The sequence below is a fragment of the Rhinoraja longicauda genome, chromosome 3 (genome assembly GCF_053455715.1).
Source record: "Rhinoraja longicauda isolate Sanriku21f chromosome 3, sRhiLon1.1, whole genome shotgun sequence".
Taxonomy (NCBI): Eukaryota; Metazoa; Chordata; class Chondrichthyes; order Rajiformes; family Arhynchobatidae; genus Rhinoraja; species Rhinoraja longicauda.
This window is the reverse complement of record NC_135955.1, coordinates 60,144,895-60,164,523: the sequence shown is the minus strand read 5'-3', so window position 1 is coordinate 60,164,523 and position 19,629 is coordinate 60,144,895. Positions and strand designations below refer to the sequence as shown.

The 19,629-nt window shown below is 48.3% G+C and overlaps 1 protein-coding gene across 1 annotated transcript in view; it reads left to right on the top strand.

Moving 5' to 3' along the window:
* pcsk5b (proprotein convertase subtilisin/kexin type 5b) overlaps positions 1–19,629 on the top strand; it is a 254,563-nt gene that overhangs the window by 233,543 nt on the left and 1,391 nt on the right. Inside the window, exons 31-36 of the mRNA XM_078396247.1 lie at positions 1,069–1,311; positions 3,103–3,330; positions 4,060–4,231; positions 17,139–17,356; positions 18,013–18,113; positions 18,499–18,682. Of these exons, the coding sequence (XP_078252373.1) occupies positions 1,069–1,311; positions 3,103–3,330; positions 4,060–4,231; positions 17,139–17,356; positions 18,013–18,113; positions 18,499–18,682 (1,146 nt within the window). The remainder of the gene's footprint in view (positions 1–1,068; positions 1,312–3,102; positions 3,331–4,059; positions 4,232–17,138; positions 17,357–18,012; positions 18,114–18,498; positions 18,683–19,629) is intronic.

The following is a 19,629-nucleotide window of genomic DNA, read 5'->3' as shown; positions in this document are numbered from 1 at the left end:
AGAGATTATGAGGAGAAGGCAGGAGAATGGGGTTAGGAAGGAGGGATAGATCAGTCATGATTGAATGGCGGAGTAGACTTGATGGACCGAATGGTCTAATTCCACTCCTATCACATGACCTTATGAACATGCACAGTATCAAATGGGATAAGTTCCCAGAATTTGAGAGGTTATATTTCTTTCTCATTCAGTTTCATATAAGGTTCAAGACTCTCAATGCTGGCTCACCATTGCTTGACTTTCTTTTATTCATAGGTATTCATAGGTACTAAACTTACTTAATACAATTCCAAAGATAGACACAAAATGCTGGAGTAACTCAGCCGGACAGGCAGCAACTCTGGAAATAAGGAATGGGTGACATTTCAGGTCGAGACCCTTCTTTAGGCTGAGTAAATTCTGAAGTTCTCTCAGTCTGAAGAAGGTTCTTGACCCAAAACGTCACCCATTCCTTCTCTCCAGAGATGCTGCCTGTCCTGTTGAGTTGCTCCAGCATTTTGTGTCTATCTACGGTTTAAACCAGCATCTGCATTTCCTTCCTAATACAATTCCAATCTCATTTGGAATTCTTACTCTGCAGCCATCTTTCAACAAGCAGATATCGCTGCATGTCAGTAACTTAGATTCATGAATAATTACACCCCAGTTTTCCCACAATGAGTCATATAAATTATTAAATGAATGATGGGTTAGTTTGTAATTGCAAATCTAAATATTCAAACTTGCATTTTGGAAAATAGGGGATAAAACCCATTTGAATTTATGCTTAATTAAATCAGTAGATTTAACAACTATATATGTCTGTAGTTTTCTAGGGTGTTTAAGTGGATGTCAAAAGATCTCAATGCAAGAAGGTGCAGAACAAATTGACAAGAATGAATGGGTTGCTTTTGTTTATATGACCATGACTTTTTGTTCAACAAATTTGTTATAACTAATTCTAGAAACTACATACTTCCAGCCAAGCTTGATATAATAATCACATGTGATTGTTTTGCTGAGATGATATGCTTGCCATTGTATTATCAACTCTTTGGAAGCTGACAATAATGTGTTTGATTTCCACAGAATGCAGCAGATATTTTTTCTTTCACAATGAAACATGTTTGGAGGATTGTCCCAAAGGATGGTTTCAAAACACACAAACCTTTACATGCAGTTTGTGCTACGAAAAATGTTCAGTATGTGATGGTCCAGACTCTGATGACTGTGAAGAGTGTGCTGATCCTCCTTCAGTTATGTATCAAGGGCAGTGTTTGGATAGCTGCCCTGAAGGAACTTACATTGACGTTGATACTAAAGATTGCCAGGGTGAGCACAATTGGAAACAACCAGAGTTGTGAGAATACAAAGAAAGGGCACTGTCATTTAACATTTTTAATCATAAAGTAGAATTACATTTGTTTAGGTGGTCTGCTAAGGAAAAGCTTTAATAAAGAGATGTTATGACTATATGATTCTATGACTCCATGTTAACACCCTTCATAGGGTTGCCAACCTCCTCACTCCCAAATAAGGGACAAGGTGACGTCACTGCCCCGCGCCCCACATGACCTCACCTAGCCAGCGACCACATGCGCCTGCTCCACCAATGGCGGCCGCCCGGGCCGGGAGGCGGTTTGCTACGCAACCTTCATTAGGCGGCACTGCCCAGGCCTACAGTGTCCAGGCCGACAGCGCCGTCTGGGCCTAATACGGGACAAGGGCGGTCCCGTATGGGACAAACCAATTTAGCCCAAAATATGGGATGTCCCGGCTAATACGGAACAGTTGGCAACCATAGCCCTTCAACATCTTGAATTTTCTTTTGGCTGCAGATAAACATATTCTTAATTTACTTAAAGCATAACCTCAATCAGAGTTCTGAACTCAAAACTGTCAAAGTTAATTTTCAAACATATGTACAAAATGGCGGCGCTGCCATAGCAGCTGCGGCTTACCTGCGGTCCATTTGTCTTTGTGTTTTGTTGTTTTTTGTGTCTTAATTGTCGATGTGATGTCGTGTTTTTGTGTTTGTGTACTATGTGTGGGGGGGAGGGGGGAACTGTAAAATTGTAAATATGTGTCCCTTCCGAACGGAGACCCGACCTTTGTTTTCTGGGTCGGGTCTCCGTTCCTGCTGCGGCCTACCATCGGCCCAACTCCTGGAGCTGGCGGCCTCCAGGGCTCTGGTTCGCAGAGCCCGCGGATCGGACTTACCATCAGCGGAGCCGGCCGTCTTCGGAGGCTGCGGGAGCGGCTGCGACTCGCCTTAGACTCGGGCCACGTGGATGCCGACATCGGGAGCTCCGGCAGCGGCAGCGTGTTCGCCCACCCCAGGTCGCGGGGCTTGGGTCGTGGACATTTCACCGTCCGGCGCGGCCTAAAATAGGCCGCGGGATTTTGTCTCTGCTGGGCGGGGGCTTCAATGTTGGGAGCCACGACCGCCCCGACGTGCAGCAACAGCGGCAGCGTGTTCGCCCGCCCCGGATCGCTGGGCCTGGGTCGGCCCGCTGCGGACCGTCCGGCGCGGCCTGCAACCACAACAACCTGACCGCGGGAGAAGACGGCAGGGGAAGGGAAAAGACATTGTGGCCTTCCATCACAGTGAGGAGAGGACTGGAGGAGACTCACTGTGATGGATGTTTCTTTGATGGATGTTTCTTTTTTTTGTGTGTTTTTGGGGTTGTGTAATTTGCCTATTTTAATGCTTTATTGTGTAATCTGCCTATTTTAATGCTTTTATTGTTGGACTGTAGGTGACTGAATTTCGTCCAATTTGGATGACAAATAAAGCTATCTTGAATCTCTTGAATATCTTGTTACTTCCATTCTAGTTCAATGAATTACCGTGTTAATGTCAGAGCATAATCTATGAACAGGAGTGGTGGTGGAGGTAGAAACGATTGTAGCAATTAGGAGGCCTTTAGATAGGCAAATCATGTGCAGGCAGATGAGATTAGTTTCTCTTGGCATCATGATCTGCATAGGCACTGTGACTCAATGGGCCTGTTTCTGTGCTGTACTTTTCTATGTTCTACGTTATATGACTGCTACAAATGGCTTGTAATATCATTCCGAATTTTTAAACTGTGGGTAATGTATGTTTTCTTTTATTTACAGAGTGTGATAAATCATGTAGCACGTGCAATGGAGCTCATTCAACAGACTGCATTCATTGTAGGAATGGATTTATAAAAGATCATCAAGGGCACTGTGTAATGCACAAGAACTGTGATCTGAGTATGTACATGGACCAGATCTGTCGACCATGCCACAAGAAATGTTACCGCTGTTATGGGCCCACAGATAATGATTGTCTCAGCTGCACACCAAATAATTTTTTACTCAGTAAGTATGCATTAACAGTATCAACAAACCAGGATTTCATTATCTTTTTGAATAATATCATGATGCATTTTTAAAATGAAGAGCTATTGATAACTATTCTTAACCAAGAGTACGAAATCTCATTTTAGAGCCCATTTTGTTTTAACCTATTTTCATGATTTTCACTCTAAAAGGTGTCAAACTATTAACATAAATCAATTTTACAAGTAAGATTATTTGTTTTGATCATAAAGCTTACTCTGGAAATGTCCTCCTGATTGAAAGATCTGCCTAACAGAGATAAGGAAGATGCTGGTTTACATTCACATAAATTGAAATACAATTATCAAAAGGAACGGAAAACAGTTTTTTTAAGCATTGATTTATTTTTCCAAATCATAATGCCTGACAAACTAGCAATAAATGTGAAAACTACTCCACCAAACACAATAACTACCTTTGCCCAGTGAGGGAACTGGTTTCACAATGAAGTTGTTGCAATAATGTAAAATTAATCAAATATTTGCCAAATAGGAATTGCTTTGGAACTATTAAGTATAATTGTATTACTGTTACAGCCAATTATATTCTGTTTGTCAGACAAATGATCAATTGGTTTGGTTAAACCTATATCCCTTATAATACATTTAGGTATAAATTATTTCGTAATAGCTGCCTGGTGGAAGTATTCCACACTAGATTGTTTCATCTCCTAATGTTAATTAATGTTACCATTTATCTCTCAATTAGATAAGACATGCGGAGACTCTTGTCCTGATGGATACTACACAGATCGGCGCCATTGCTTTGCTTGTAACAAAGGCTGTGAGACTTGCACTGGCCCATCAAAGGCAGACTGTCTAACATGTAAATCGGACTGGTACAAGCTGGAATCAATCTGTGCCAAGACCTGTGGATCTGGGTAGGTGCCATGTATGAAATTAAAATTATTTCATTGAAATGTTAACTGGAGAGATTGATGGGTTGAAAAGTCTGACCCTAATGAGTGACAACATTTGCACCAGCATCTTTTAGAGTTATGTTATATAGGTTACTAGCATGGATACAATGGGCAGCATGGTGTTCTTCCATTTCATAAATTTTCCATGATTCCATAAATAAATGCAGATTGCTTTGTAATTCTAATTTGTTTATGATCTTGGAACAATTTTTTTTTTAAAGATAGTGCACACAGCCACAAAGAAAATTGTTTTTAGAGAGATTTCCTTTTCAAAAAATGGATTTTGGTGTAAGTGTATAGGGAACCAGAATCAATTATATTGATGTAGCCTTGTATTGCAATAGCTATAAAGCTGATGCACAGAAGTGAAGAAACGAGGGCTGCATTGAACTGAAACTGATTTTAAAACTGGTGATCTTTTGTGCAGTTTTGTGCATTTTTAGCCAGGTTATCGAAACAAAACAGACACTGAGTAGAAATGAACAGTTTCAGATCTATCTTTACAGCTACTTTGATGAAATAAATACCAAGCTTTTGGCTAAGTGGTATGTTAATTTGCACTCAATTAATTCTGACATTGTTTGGGGACTTGGAATTTCTAAGTTTTATGGTTTCTGAACAATATGGATGTTCCAATTTCCTTCAATTTTAAATTGAGCAAACTCAGTTTAAAATGTGAGTTTAATTTCCCCACTTTACTTGCATAGCTTGATGTAATTTGGCCGCATTACGGAGCTTGAATAGTTTTGAATAGAGATTCAGTGGTCGCAAATGGGATTTAAAGATAATATTGTAGTGAGTCCAAAACGAGCGTTATTATCCAAAGGTCTTTATTCATAGCAAAAACCGTAACAAGCTGCGCACTTACTTTGGACACCACTACTTAACTGCTTACATAATCTAATCTAATCTTTTGAGTTTGGCGCCAGACACAACTATACCTCGCGCTCCCGCATCCCGTGACTCGTTAGCCCAACCGAGGGTTCGAGACCCCCCCGCTAATCCGTATGTCCCTACATGACCCCCCCCCAGAACCCTCGAAACCGTACCTCACGGGTGCCCGGACCTCCCTCCCGGAACGCGTACGGAGGGGGGAAACCGATACCGCCAATGTGACGGGAGGCGGGGAGGCCGCCGCCGCCGGAGGCGATGGAGGGGCCACGGAAGCGGAGGGCGTAGGCGACGGAGAGCGCTTGATCGGGAACGGGGGCCTGGGCCCAACCATAGGCGGCGGGGGGCTGAGAGGTGGCAAACAAGGCGCCGCTGGCGGCACCAGGGGGGCGGCCATTGGCCGGCCCCTGCGCGGCGGCTGGGCCACCGACACAGGGAGGTCCTGGTCCAAATGGGCCGGCTTGAGCCGGGATACTGAAACGAGCTCCTGGCGATTACCCACCTGTAAGGTAAAAGTAACAGCCCCTCTCTTAAGTACCTGAAACGGGCCCTGATAAACCGGCTGAAGAGGGGGGCGGTGGGAATCTTTCCGCAGGAACACAAAATCACAGTCCCGCAAGTCCGACGGGACGTGGACCGCCGTGCTTCCATGCCTGGAGGTCGGGACTGGAGCCAGAGAACCCACCCGTGCCCGGAGGGAACGTAACGGGCGGCGGCAAGGCGGGGGCGGAAGGGAGGATGTCACCTGGTACCCGCAGGGGCGAACAGTAGACGAGCTCGGCCGAGGACGTGCCTAGCTCGGCCTTTGGGGCCGTACGAATGCCGAGGAGGACCCAAGCAGCTGGTCAGCCCAATCGTGGCCGGTCAGTCGGGCACAGAGGGAAGCCTTCAGCTGCCGATGGAAGCGCTCAATCATCCCGTTGGATTGGGGATGATAGGCGGTGGTCTGCTGCAAACGAGACCCATACAACTGTGCCAGCGCGGCCCAGAGGGACGAGGTGAACTGGGCTCCCCGATCTGTGGTGATGATAGCTGGTACGCCGAAACGGGCCACCCAATGCAACGCCAGGGCCCGTGCACAGGAGGCCGCCGAGGTGTCCGACAATAGGAGCACCTCCGGCCAACGTGTAAACCGATCCACCACTGTCAGGAGATGAGTATAACCCCTGGAATAAGGCAAAGGACCCACCAAATCCACGTGGATGTGGAAAAAACGGACTGGGGGAACCTCAAATCTCTGGTATGGGGGCAGGACATGGCGATGAACTTTGGAGGTTTGGCACGGAATACAGGCCCGTGCCCAGGTCGCCACCTGCTTCCGCAGGCCGTGCCAGACAAACCGGGCGGCCACCATGGCCGAAGTCGCCCTGATGGACGGATGTGCCAGGCCGTGAATGGCCTCAAAAACCTTGCGCCGCAGGGCGGCAGGCACCACCGGGCGAGGGCGTGAAAGGGAAACGTCACACCACAACTTGGTACCTGTGGGGCCACACGCCACCTGCTCCAACGCAGTCCCGAGGCTGTGGAGGCGTACACCTCGGCCGTTTTTTCCAGGCGCTGAGCCTCCGCTAGCTCCTGGAAATCCACCTGTCCGCCTACCATGGCAACGGAGGGAATGGCCGGCCGGGACAGGGCATCAGCAACAGTATTAAGCCTACCCGCAATATGACGGACATCGGTGGTAAACTCCGAAATTAGGGTGAGGTGCCGCTGCTGGCGAGCTGACCACGGATCAGAAACCTTAGCAAAAGCGAATGTCAGAGGTTTGTGATCCGTGTAGGCCACGAAAGAACGGCCTTCCAAAAAATAGCGGAAGTGGCGGACTGCTAAATAGAGGGCCAGAAGCTCCCTATCAAACGCACTATATTTGAGCTCGGCTCGCGAGAGCTGCCGGCTGAAAAACGCCAGGGGCTGCCATTGACCTTCGTCCTGCTGCTCCAAAACACCACCCACCGCCACGTCTGAGGCGTCCACCGTCAGCGCCGTGGGGGCGGAGAAGCGTGGGTGCACCAGCATGGTGGCGTTGGCGAGGGCCTGTTTGACCGCGACAAAAGCCGTCTCTGCAGATGCGGACCATACCATCTCGGTGGGGTTACCCGCGAGGCATAGAAAAAGGGGGCGCATGACCCGAGCTGCTGCAGGCACGAACCGGTGATAAAAGTTCACCATGCCCACGAATTCCTGCAATCCCTTGATGGTAGTAGGACGTGGAAAAGAGTGGACCGCCTCCACCTTAGCTGGCAAAGGGGTGGCTCCGGCCGATGTAACCCGGTGACCCAAAAAATCTACCGCCGACAGGCCGAATTGGCATTTGTCCGGGTGCAGAATCAGGCCGTGGTCCTGCAGCCTCTGGAATATAGTGCGGAGGTGGACTAAGTGCTCCTGGACCGAACGGCTGGCAATCAAAATGTCATCGAGATAAATAAACACGAACGGCAAACCTCGACCCACACGGTCCATGAGACGCTGAAATGCCTGAGCTGCGTTTTTAAGGCCGAAAGGCATGCGCAACCACTCAAACAACCCGAACGGAGTAATGGTAGCCGTCTTTGGGATGTCCGGCGGATGGACCGGGATCTGATGATATCCCCGCACCAGATCGATCTTCGAAAAAATTGTAGCCCCCTCTAGGCTAGCTGAGAAGTCCTGTATGTGCGGAATCGGGTAGCGGTCCGGCCGTGTTGCCGCATTAAGTCGTCGGAAATCCCCACATGGTCTCCATCCCCCAGATGCCTTGGAAACCATATGCAAGGGGGAGGCCCACGGACTACTCGAAGGCCGAATAATTCCCAGCCTCTCCAAGTTTAGGAACTCCTCTCGAGCCATGGCCAGCTTTTCGGGTGGGAGGCGCCGTGCCCGGGCAAAAACCGGCGGCCCCTCGGACGGAATGAACTGCACCACCCCATGCTTCTCGGAAGGTGCATCGAACCGCTGAACGAGGAGCTGCGGGAACTCCGCTAGGACCACATCGAACTGATTGAGGGCCGTGATGGCCTGGATCGCTGAACTGGATGGGGCGGAGCTTGGAGGGGCTGCAGGCCCCGTACTTCGGGGCCGTTCGTCGGCCGAGGGCTGCAGGCCGCTACCGTGGACGTCTACTACCAACGAAAACGCCCATAGGAAGTCCGCACCCAAAATGGCCTGACCCACATCCGCCACGATGAAATTCCAACGGTAGGTCCTAGACCCAAAGGACAGGGACATAGTCCTCTTACCGTAAGTGCGAATGGCGCTACCGTTCACTGCAATAAGGGGCGGCCCCTTCCCCCCCGCTTGAACTTCACAGCCGTAGGGGGGCACAATACTCACCACTGCTCCCGTATCCACCAGAAACACGATCCTGGTCTCTTGGTCCGTCACATAGAGGCGGCGATTACGGCCAATCGAAACTGCCTCTACGTTCGATCGGCCCATGCATTTCCCAGAAACGTACACGGGGCTCTGCAACTTCGGGCGTCACGGCCCCACCGCAGATGGAAGAAACACCAGCCGCTTTTATTCTGCCGTGCTGGTTGTGCCCGCGACCAATAAACATGTTCTGCAGCCCCCTCTTGCCTGGCAGACTGCGAAATAGCGGCCGAGCCGTCGCTCTCCCGGCCGCTCCCCCGACTGCCGCTGGGCCTCGAGACACGATTGACCGAGTCGTCCCGGGTGTTCCGCTCCCTGACGAGCACGTCGGCTTTCTCGGCGAACGTTCCCGGGTCGTCAAACGAGACGTCGGCCAACACCAGCCTGACGTCCTGGGGTAGCTTCTCTCGAAATGCCGCCTCGAACATCATGCACGGCTGATGGTCGCCCACCAAGGTCAGCATTTCCGTCATCAACTCGGACGGCAGCCGCTGCCCCAACGCTGGTAGATGGAGCAGCTTCAGAGCCCGCTGGTTCTGGCTCCAGCCGAATTTCTTCAGTAGGAGCCTCTTGAGCCCCACGTACTGCTCCGTTTGGGGTGGACTGGTCAGATATTGACTGACCCTCGCAGCCACCTCCGCCTGCAGACAGCTCACCAGGTGGTGGTACTTCTCCTGTTCGCTCTCCACCTTTTTTATATGGAACTGCGACTCCGCCTGTACAAACCACAGGTGCAGCTGATGGGCCCAGAATGGCGGTAGGTGAACCTTCGCCCGCGCTCGCTCCCACTTGCGACATTCTGCGTGTTCTTACGTTCGGGTCACCAATGTAGTGAGTCCAAAACGAGCGTTATTATCCAAAGGTCTTTATTCATAGCAAAAACCGTAACAAGCTGCGCACTTACTTTGGACACCACTACTTAACTGCTTACATAATCTAATCTAATCTTTTGAGTTTGGCGCCAGACACAACTATACCTCGCGCTCCCGCATCCCGTGACTCGTTAGCCCAACCGAGGGTTCGAGACCCCCCCGCTAATCCGTATGTCCCTACAATATAAATAGACACAAAATGCTGGAGTAACCCAGCAGGTCAGGCATCATCTCTGGAGAAAAGGAACGGATGACATTTCAGGTCGAGAAGAGCCTTGACCTGAGACATCACCTATTCCCTTTCTCCAGCGATGCTGCCTGACTGCTGAGTTACTCCAGCATTTATGTCTATCTTCAGTGTAAACCAGCATTTGGAGTTCCTTCCTGCTCAAACATAATGTGTTGCCTCCCTGGAGCCAGTGTCCAGCATATTTAGGAACAGGTGAAGACCATTGTCAAGGGGAGGATAATCAGACAGGAGTCATTGTACATGTTGGCACAAATGGCTTAGGTAGCAAAAGGGATGGGATCCTGCATAGGGAGCAAAGTTAAAGGTTAACAAGCAGAACCTTGAGAGTATAATCTCAAGATTGCTCCCGGTGCTCACTGTGATCATGGCTGATCATCCACAATCAGTACCCCGTTCCTGCCTTCTCCCCATATCGCTTGACTATCTTTAAGTGCTCCATCTAACTCTCTCTTGAAAGCATCCTGAGAATTGGCCTCCACTGCCTTCTGAGGCAGAGAATTCCACAGATTCACAACCCTCTGGGTGAAAAAGTTTTTCCTCGTCTCAGTTTTAAATGGCCTACCCCTTATACTTAAACTGTGGCCCTTGGTTCTGGACTCCCCCCAACATCGGGAACATGTTTCCTGCCTCTAGCGTGTCCAATCCCTTAAAGATCTTGTATGTTTCAATAAGATGCCTTCTCATCCTTATAAATTCCAGTGTATACAAGCCCAGTTGCTCCATTCTTTCAACATATGACAGTCCCGCCATCCCGGGAATTAACCTCGTGCTAACAGAGATTGTTTAAACCAGATTGGCAGGCAAACGGGATCCAATGCAACAGTGGGACAGGTTCTGCACACCAGTGGCCTAACTGCCATCCCGACTGCAATAAGGCTAAAAGAGGAACAGGGGAGAAAAATGATGCAGATGTCAATAACAACATGTTGAGTTGACAAGACAGACAGGAGCATAGCAGGGAGCGAGGAAACACCACTTAAAAAAAACCATTTATTTCAATGCAACATGTCTGACAAACTTAAGGCAGACCAACTCAAATATTGGATAGGTATGTACAACTGGGACCTGATAGTTAAGCCTGCAAACCTGGCTAGGAGCGGGACTGGCAGTTTACTGTTCCAGGGCACAGATGCAACAGGTGAGATAGAGGTTGGAGCAAAAGATATTGGGTTGGTTATTGATTAAGGAAACAATCACGAAAATAGTCCAAAATGACATCACTGAGGCTATAGGAGCTCAGAAATAAAAAAGGGATATTCACCTTGTTGGGATTGTCCTATAGGCCCCCAAATAGTCAACAGGAATTAGAGGAACAAATACTGTGTGCCTGACGATTGAAGGCAGTTGTCATAGTTGGGGATTTTAACTTTTCCCACATAGACTGGACTGTCAGTATGCCAAGAGCTTAGACGAGGTAGAATTTGTCAAGTTTGTTCATGAAAGTTTCCTCAGGCAATATACAGAGGGTCCTATAAGAGAGCGGGCAAAGCTTGATCTATGCTTCATGAATGGGGCAGGGCAAGTCAATGAAGTGTGCAGTGGCAACATCAGTCCTTACAATAAAGTCCTCTCCGCTTGCCACCACTTCACAAAGGGTGAAGTGATCGATCTTGATGCAAACCAACAACAGAGAGATTTTAAAGATGTTTCAGTTTAATTAGCCGTTTATTGAAGTAGTAATACAACAGATTTGTATCTCTCCAATTTTTCTCTCGTCATAGGTCTGTTAAGAACTATATCTTGCCAGGCTCCTCCGTGTCTGACGCATCCCGTCTCTGCATTCCCAGATAGTACCTAGTTCTGACTCCTCCTAGTACGTTATGCCCATAGATGTATTCATCTCACGGCAACCCCCAAGTGTCCAAAAAGAATACAGCAAGATACAAAATAATATAACATGCTAAACAGCTAGTACAAACACACATGGCTCTTACAAAGTGTAATCGGGGAGCAATTTGAGCCCAGTGATCACAGTTCTATTAGCTTTAGAATAGATACGGCTAAGGACAGGGCTGGTCCACAAGTTAAAGTTCTAAATTGGGGCAAAGCCAACTTTGATTAAACAAAAACTTATAATACATCTGCCTATTTCTCCTCAATTTTTTCATGGATAAAGACATGAAGATGGGGAAGTTAATGGAAATGTCTTGAGGACTGTCTGTATTGCAGTCCAGTCGAGAAAATGCTGGACATCCTAAGATCAATAAATCTCCCGGACCTGATCAGATATATTCAAAGACACTGGGAAGCTAGACAAGAAATTGCAGGAGCTCTAAACCTGTCTCACACCTATTGTTCTAATCTGACCTTTGTTCCAACAATCTGCCTATCAAAAAAAAAACCCTCGCCTGTGTCAACCTATTACCTGCCATGTTTTGTCCTGCCTCTTCCCTTTTCCAGCTTTTTTCTCTCTCCCCCCCCCCACCCTATCTACAATCATCTAAAGAAGGTCTTGACCTGAAACATCACCTGTTCATGTTCTCCAGAGATGCTGCCTGACCCGCTAATTAATTCCAGCAATTTGTGTATTGTGTTATGGCGAGTCTGGAGGCTCGTTCTTTGTTGAAGAAGCATACCGAGATTACAGACAACCATTAAAACTAATTGTTCTCTTCGAAGAAGTCTCTCAACTCACTCTTTTAGGCGCCAAAACCGCACGTGACCACGCTGTCCAATCAGCGGTCTCACTCCCTGGACCAATCCTTACGGTCGCACCCACACGTGACCTTGCTGGCCAATCTGAGGGTTCGACACCTAGGACCACTTTCTATGGTCGCTACATGATCCCCCCCCCAGAACCCGAGGTACGGAACCTAGCAGGGAGCCAGATTTCGCGACCAGAACGAGTAAGGAGAGGGGCAGCCAGAACCACAGGAGCAGGGGGTCCTGGACCGGGTGGAACTGCAGGAGCAGGGGGTCCTGGACCGGGTGGAACTGCAGGAGGACGGCCTCGCCGAGTGGGTTGACCGACCAGGACAGGGCTGTCCAAGTGCGCAGGTTTAAGCCTGGACACCGAGACGAGCTCACTCCTGCCGCCCACGTCTAAGGTGAAGGTGACCGTCCCTTTACGCAAAACCCGGAACGGCCCTTCATAGACCCTCTGCAACGGGGAACGATGGGCATCTCTACGCAGAAATACAAACTCACAGTCCTTCAAGGCAGGCGGTTCATGCACCATGAGACACCCATGACGCGAAGTCGGAACCGGAGCCAGGGAACCCATGCGTGCCCGGAGTGATGCTAACACCGACGGAACTGAAGGCAGCTGACCAGAGGACTCCGGCAACAAATCTCCGGGTACTCGAAGTGGCAAGCCATATACTAGTTCCGCGGACGAAGCACCGAGATCCTGCTTAGGAGCGGTCCGGATGCCCAAAAGGACCCAGGGAAGTTGGTCCAGCCTCGCACTGAGGGCCGCCTTGAGTTGTCGGTGGAACCTATCCACGAGCCCATTAGCCTGAGGGTGGTACGCCGTGGCGTGTTGCAACCGGGAGCCGTACAGCTCTGCTAGCGTGGCCCAGAGGGTAGAGGTGAACTGCGGCCCCCTGTCGGTGGTGATAACAGACGGAACCCCGAAACGGGCCACCCAATGGAGGGCCAGGGCCCTGGCACAAGAGGCAGCGGAGGTATCTGACAATGGGAAAGCCTCCGGCCACCGGGTGAACCGATCCACCACCGTGAGCAGATGGGTGTAGCCCCGGGAGGAAGGTAAAGGTCCGACTAAATCCACATGAATGTTGAAAAAACGGACCGCTGGGACCGCAAACCCTTGTACTGGGGGCTGGACATGGCGTTGGACTTTAGCGGTCTGGCAGGGAACGCAGGAACGGGCCCAAGCAGCTACCTGCTTTCGCAGGCCATGCCACACAAACCGAGCGGCTACTAAGGCAGAGGTGGAGCGGATGGACGGGTGCGCCAGCCCGTGAATGGCATCAAACACCCGGCGCTGAAGGGAGGGCGGCACCACCGGCCTGGGACGGGGGAGGGAAACATCACACCAGACTTTTGTGCCCGCCGGCCCGCAGGCCACCTGAGCCAACTTCAACCCTGAAGTGGTGGACTGGTATGCCGAGGCGGTGTCCGCCAGGAGCTGTGCCTCCGCAAGCTCCTGGGGATCCACCTCACAGTCCACCGCTGAAATGGGGGAAACAGCAGGCCGAGACAGGGCATCAGCAATGGCATTAAGCTTACCCGCGACATGACGGACATCGGTGGTAAACTCAGAGATGGCAGTCAGGTGCCGCTGCTGGCGGGCCGACCATGGGTCGGACAATTTGGAAAAAGCAAAAGTTAACGGTTTATGGTCCGTAAAGGCCACAAACGGGCGGCCTTCTAGGAAATACCTAAAGTGACGGACAGCTAAGTAGAGAGCCAGAAGCTCTCGGTCAAAGGCGCTATATTTCAGCTCAGCCGAACTCAGTTGCCGGCTGAAAAACGCCAAGGGCTGCCAAAGGCCACCGACCTGCTGTTCCAAAACCCCTCCCACCGCCACGTCAGACGCATCAACCGTCAGGGCCGTGGGGGCGGAGGCGCTCGGGTGGACCAGCATGGTGGCGTCTGCCAAAGCCGCCTTAGCTGCTGCAAAGGCCGACTCCGCGGCCGAGGACCATACCAACTCTACAGGTTTACCCGCGAGGCACTGGAAGAGCGGGCACATGACCCGTGCTGCTGCCGGGACGAACCTATGGTAGAAGTTCACCATGCCCACGAACTCTTGCAGACCCTTCACTGTGGTGGGCCGCGGGAATGCACGGATAGCCTCCACCTTCTCGGGCAAAGGGGTGGCGCCGGCAGGGGTGATTCTGTGCCCTAAGAAATCGAGAAAAGGGAGGCCAAATTGACACTTGGAGGGTTGGATGATGAGCCCATGGTCTTGGAGCCGCTGAAATACAGTCCGCAAGTGGGCCAGGTGTTCCTGCTCCGAGGGGCTGGCGAACAGGATATCATCTAAATAAATGAACACAAAAGGCAAATCTCGACCAACACGGTCCATGAGTCGCTGGAAGGCCTGTGCCGCATTCTTTAAACCGAAAGGCATGCGCAACCATTCGAACAACCCGAACGGAGTGATCGTGGCAGTTTTTGGTATGTCTTCCGGACGCACAGGGATCTGGTGGTAGCCCCACACCAAATCGATCTTGGAGAACACCACAGCACCTTCCAGCCCAGACGAGAAGTCCTGGAGGTGCGGTATGGGGTAGCGGTCGGCCGTGGTGACGGCATTGAGGCGCCGGTAATCGCCGCATGGTCTCCACCCCCCAGATGCATATGCAACGGCGAGGCCCACGGGCTGTTGGACTGACGGACAATGCCCATTTCTTCCATCTTCCTGAATTCTGCCCGCGCCACCACCAGCTTGTCGGGCGGTAACCTCCAGGCCCGAGCGAAAACGGGGGGGCCCTCGGTGCGGATGTGGTGGACCACGCCGTGCCTGGCCGAAGGGGCGTCAAAGCGTTGGACGAGCAGCTCTGGAAACTCCGCCAGGACCTCAGCATACGGGTCGGGGGCCGCGACGACGGCCTGGACAGTTGGGCTGGGCGGGGTGGCGGCCGGCGGAGCGGCGGGCTCATCGCTGCTGGCGGATGGTCGAAGGTCGTTACCGCGGACATCGGGGACTAGTGAAAAGGCCCAGAGGAAATCTGCGCCTAGGATCGCCTGGCTGACGTCCGCGATAATGAATGGCCATTCGTACGTGCGGAGGCCTAAAGCCAGGGACATTGTCCACGTACCATACGTGCGGATGGGGCTGCCATTAACCGCGATGAGCGTAGGACCAGTCTTACCCGATCTGGTCTCAAGGCCGGTCGGCAGTATGATACTGACTATGGCTCCTGTGTCAACCAAACATTCTGTGTCCGTGAATCGGTCTCGGACGTAGAGGCGTCGGTTCTGGCCAATCGCAACAGCCTCTATGTACGATCGGCCGAGGCATTTCCCGAGAAGGTTCAAGGTGAGAGGAAGTTGCGGGATTCTCCACCCCATCGTAGATGGTAATAGCACCAGCCGCGCTTGTGCGGATTCTTTTGGCGGGCTTTTGGACAATTGGCGGGAGACGCGGCGCCATCTTGATGACGCTATGGCGCGGCCGCTGATGTCGAGACCTTGTTGATCGAACTGCTTCTTTTTGATTTGGACGCCATGAGCGCATCGGCTTTTTCTGCATATGCCAAGGGGTCCTTAAAAGAACAATCGGTGAGCATGAGTTTGACATCTTCGGGAAGCTTCTCTCGGAATGCCTGCTCGAACATGAGGCAATCCGTGTGTTCACCTGCTAGCGTTAATATTTCAGCCATGAGAACGGACGGCAGCCGATCTCCGAGATCCGGTAGGTGCATAAGCCTCTTAGCTCGGTCATGCCTACTGAATCCGAAGGTTCGTAATAACAGTGCCTTCATGGCCTCGTACTTGTCTTCTGCGGGAGGGTTGACGATGAACCGCATCACCCGTGCGGTCGTCTCCGGCGGTAGAGCGCTGACGAGGTAGTAGTACTTTGTCGCGTCTGCTGAGATGTTTCTTAAGTGAAACTGGGCTTCGGTATGGACAAACCAAGATTGTGGTTGATGTGCCCAAAACGACGGAAGGTGAACGCTGACCGCGCTTAGCTCCGGTGCGCCGGGCGTAGAAGCCAAAAACGAGGCGTCTTGTTCACTCATGGTAGATGATCGGCTGGATCACGTCGGGATCACCAATATGGCGAGTCTGGAGGCTCGTTCTTTGGTGAAGAAGTTTATTGCTACAGCAATATTCGATCACAAAGTTTACATAACGAGATTACAGACAACCATTAAAACTAACACTTCTCTTCGAAGAAGTCTCTCAACTCACTCTTTTAGGCGCCAAAACCGCACGTGACCACGCTGTCCAATCAGCGGTCTCACTCCCTGGACCAATCCTTACGGTCGCACCCACACGTGACCTTGCTGGCCAATCTGAGGGTTCGACACCTAGGACCGCTCTCTATAGTCGCTACAGTGTCCTTTTATATATTCGACATGGGTGAGTTGCCGGAAGATCAGAGCACAGCTAATCTTCTCTATTTAAGAAAGGCTGCAAGGAAATGCCTGGCAGTTCCTTCACCAGAAGGACTTTTGTTTTCCCAGTTCGAATGTTAAATTTGCATTTATCTTTTGGAAGGAGCGTACTCTGAACATACTCTGTAACTTGTTAAGTTACCCTTCATTTTACAAGTATCAAACAGATTCACTTGCATTAGAAAGCCTACCATTGCATTAAAAATAGCCTCACTGCAATATTTAGGGAAATCCTTAAAGTGTTTACTTAAAATAATCAGCATGAAATTATTGGCATGCATCTTGCATAAATGTGATAAGTTATTGTAATGTAAGGCTGTTAGCAAATTCAAAAAATCTTAAGAATAATGTTAATGGTTCTGTTTAGTAATTTACACATTCTTTATCTTCATGCTGAGAAATGCAATGTTATGACTGGATTAAAATGATTTAAAATATTGTAATCAAGGGATTTATTGTCACACCATTTATTTCAGACGTTATGGTGATCCATTGGATGGAATTTGTAAAAACTGTCATCCTAGCTGTAAAGAGTGTTGGGGATCAGGTGAAACTACATGTCGGACATGTGCAAATGATCATTTCCTGTTGAAATTGGATGGCAAATGCTATAAAAAATGTCCCAGAAAATACTATGAAGAAAAATTTGAGCAGACTTGTGAAAGCTGCCACCCTAGTTGCAAAACCTGTGATGGTAAGTTCAAGATTTTATATCTTCTAACAGTGAGTATCCATGTTATCTTTGAGGATTTTGTAATAATTGAGGTAGGCTTTTAAATTCTGTAAATGTAAATCAAATAAACTACAAATGCTGGAGTCCAAAATAAAACTAAAATGCTGAAATAGTCAGCAGGTCAGGCAGCATCTGTAGATAAAGAAACAATGTGAATGTTTCAGATTGAACGTTCTTCATCAGAACCAGGAATTGATTCCCCTACTTTTGTTTCCCCTGCTCTGGCAAAAAGACTCTGTACAATCACCATATCTATTCTCTTCATGATGTTATACATCTCTAGAAGATCACCCTCGGCCTAACCAGTCCACTTCTCCCTGTAGCTCAGACCCTCGAGTCCTGGCAACATCCTCGTGTGTCTTCTGTACACTTTTTCCAGATTAATGGCATTTTATCTTCAGTAGGATATCCAAAACTAAACACGATACTCCAAGTACAACCTCACCAATGTCATGTATAACTGTAACGTAACATCCCATTACCTCATATTTATCTGAATGAAGCCGTATTAGTCATTCCTCAGCCTACTTGCTGAAGATGTAACTATAATTCTTGATAACCATCTTCATTGTCTACGATACCATCTATTTTATGTAATGATTTTTTTATTTTACTAGGCAAAGGACCTATTCGATGTACTTCCTGCTTTTGGGGCTTCAAGATGGTTGGAAGCATCTGCAGTTCTCATTGTTTTGCTGGGGAATACTTGGTCTCAGAGGTACTTATTATATAGTGACTACTATTGTCACTATCTTACTTGGTGTATTTTCTGATATTGTAGCTATAAAAGATTGCTTAAAATTGGTTTTACTGTGAGTATAACTCCATGTGCATATATTTCAAGCTTCATACTATTCAAACTCACACGGGTAGAATATAATCTAATTCCACCCTTAAATTGAGATTGTAACAAAAAATGAACAAATGAGATTTATTTCTTCCATCCTAGGTTCAGTGTTAGGTTTCATGTTTCTGGGACAATTACATTTTCAAGAAAAATCTAAAAAGTGGAAGGCACTGGATAGACTAAAGATTTGTCAGAGTTTGTTGACATAGTAACTACTTTACATGCATAACCATTATGCCGTTTCTGTACTTATTAGGATCCAGAAACACTGTGTGATAAATGCGACAATACTTGTCTGGAATGTAAAGGGCCAGGACCTTTCAACTGCACAGACTGTCACCCAAATCTCTTGATGAATCTCGAAGGTGGCAACTGTTTAAAATGTTGCAGAGCTGTTTTGCCAGATGTTGAAAGCTGCTGTAATTGTGAAATGAGATTTGGTAAGACTGGTAGTGTGTAAAAGTTTTATTTAACATTTTAATTTAAACATTTTTATTAGTTAAAGAGATTTATTTCTGACTGCATGAATTAATATGCATTGAAAACCAAGGATTTTCTCAATTGATTTATTGTTCAATTTGTTGATTTTTTGGTTTTTTTAACAAACCTATTGCAGTACCTCCTAATATATGTTTCTTACCTGTTTCTAATGGTGTGAATCATAATAATAATGCGGGAAGTGAGAACTTGGTTTTAGCTAATTTCATGGCAGAGGCAGGTTTTGAATGCAGAAGGGTTTAAAATGTAACCAGACTTGCTCATTAATTTATAGAACACTATAATCATTTCTTGCTCTCTACAATAAATCCTATATCCTATAAATAGTAAACCATCTCCAACTATTTTAGAACCACCAAAATTTTACTTTACAGTTTTTTGATGTCAATGACTGAAATCTTTGCTTAAAAGTAAAAATATGTTTTTATGTTTCTATTATTGAAAATCAGAAAAGTCATCGAATTACTAACTGGATAATTGAAAACGAAATCTTAATCATATCTATCGTTAGTATTTATTAATTATTTTAAATAATTCAGCCCTAGTCGATAATAAAATCAGAATCATACAGTGTAGAATCTGGTCCTTTGGCCCAACTTGCACATAATGACCAACATGCCATATCTGCATGTCGCACTGCCTGCATTTGGTCCATATCCTTGTAAACCTATGTGATCCATGTACCAGTACAAATGTCCCTTAAACATTGTGATAGTATCTGCCTAAACTTCCTCCTCTGGCAGCTTGTTCCATATACCTACCACTCTTTGTGTAAAAATGTTGCCCCTCAGATTCGTATTAAATCTTTCCAACCCCCCCCCCCCACAAACTTAAACCTATGTCCTCTCGTTCTTGATTCCCCTACACTGGGTAAGAATGTGCACTTACC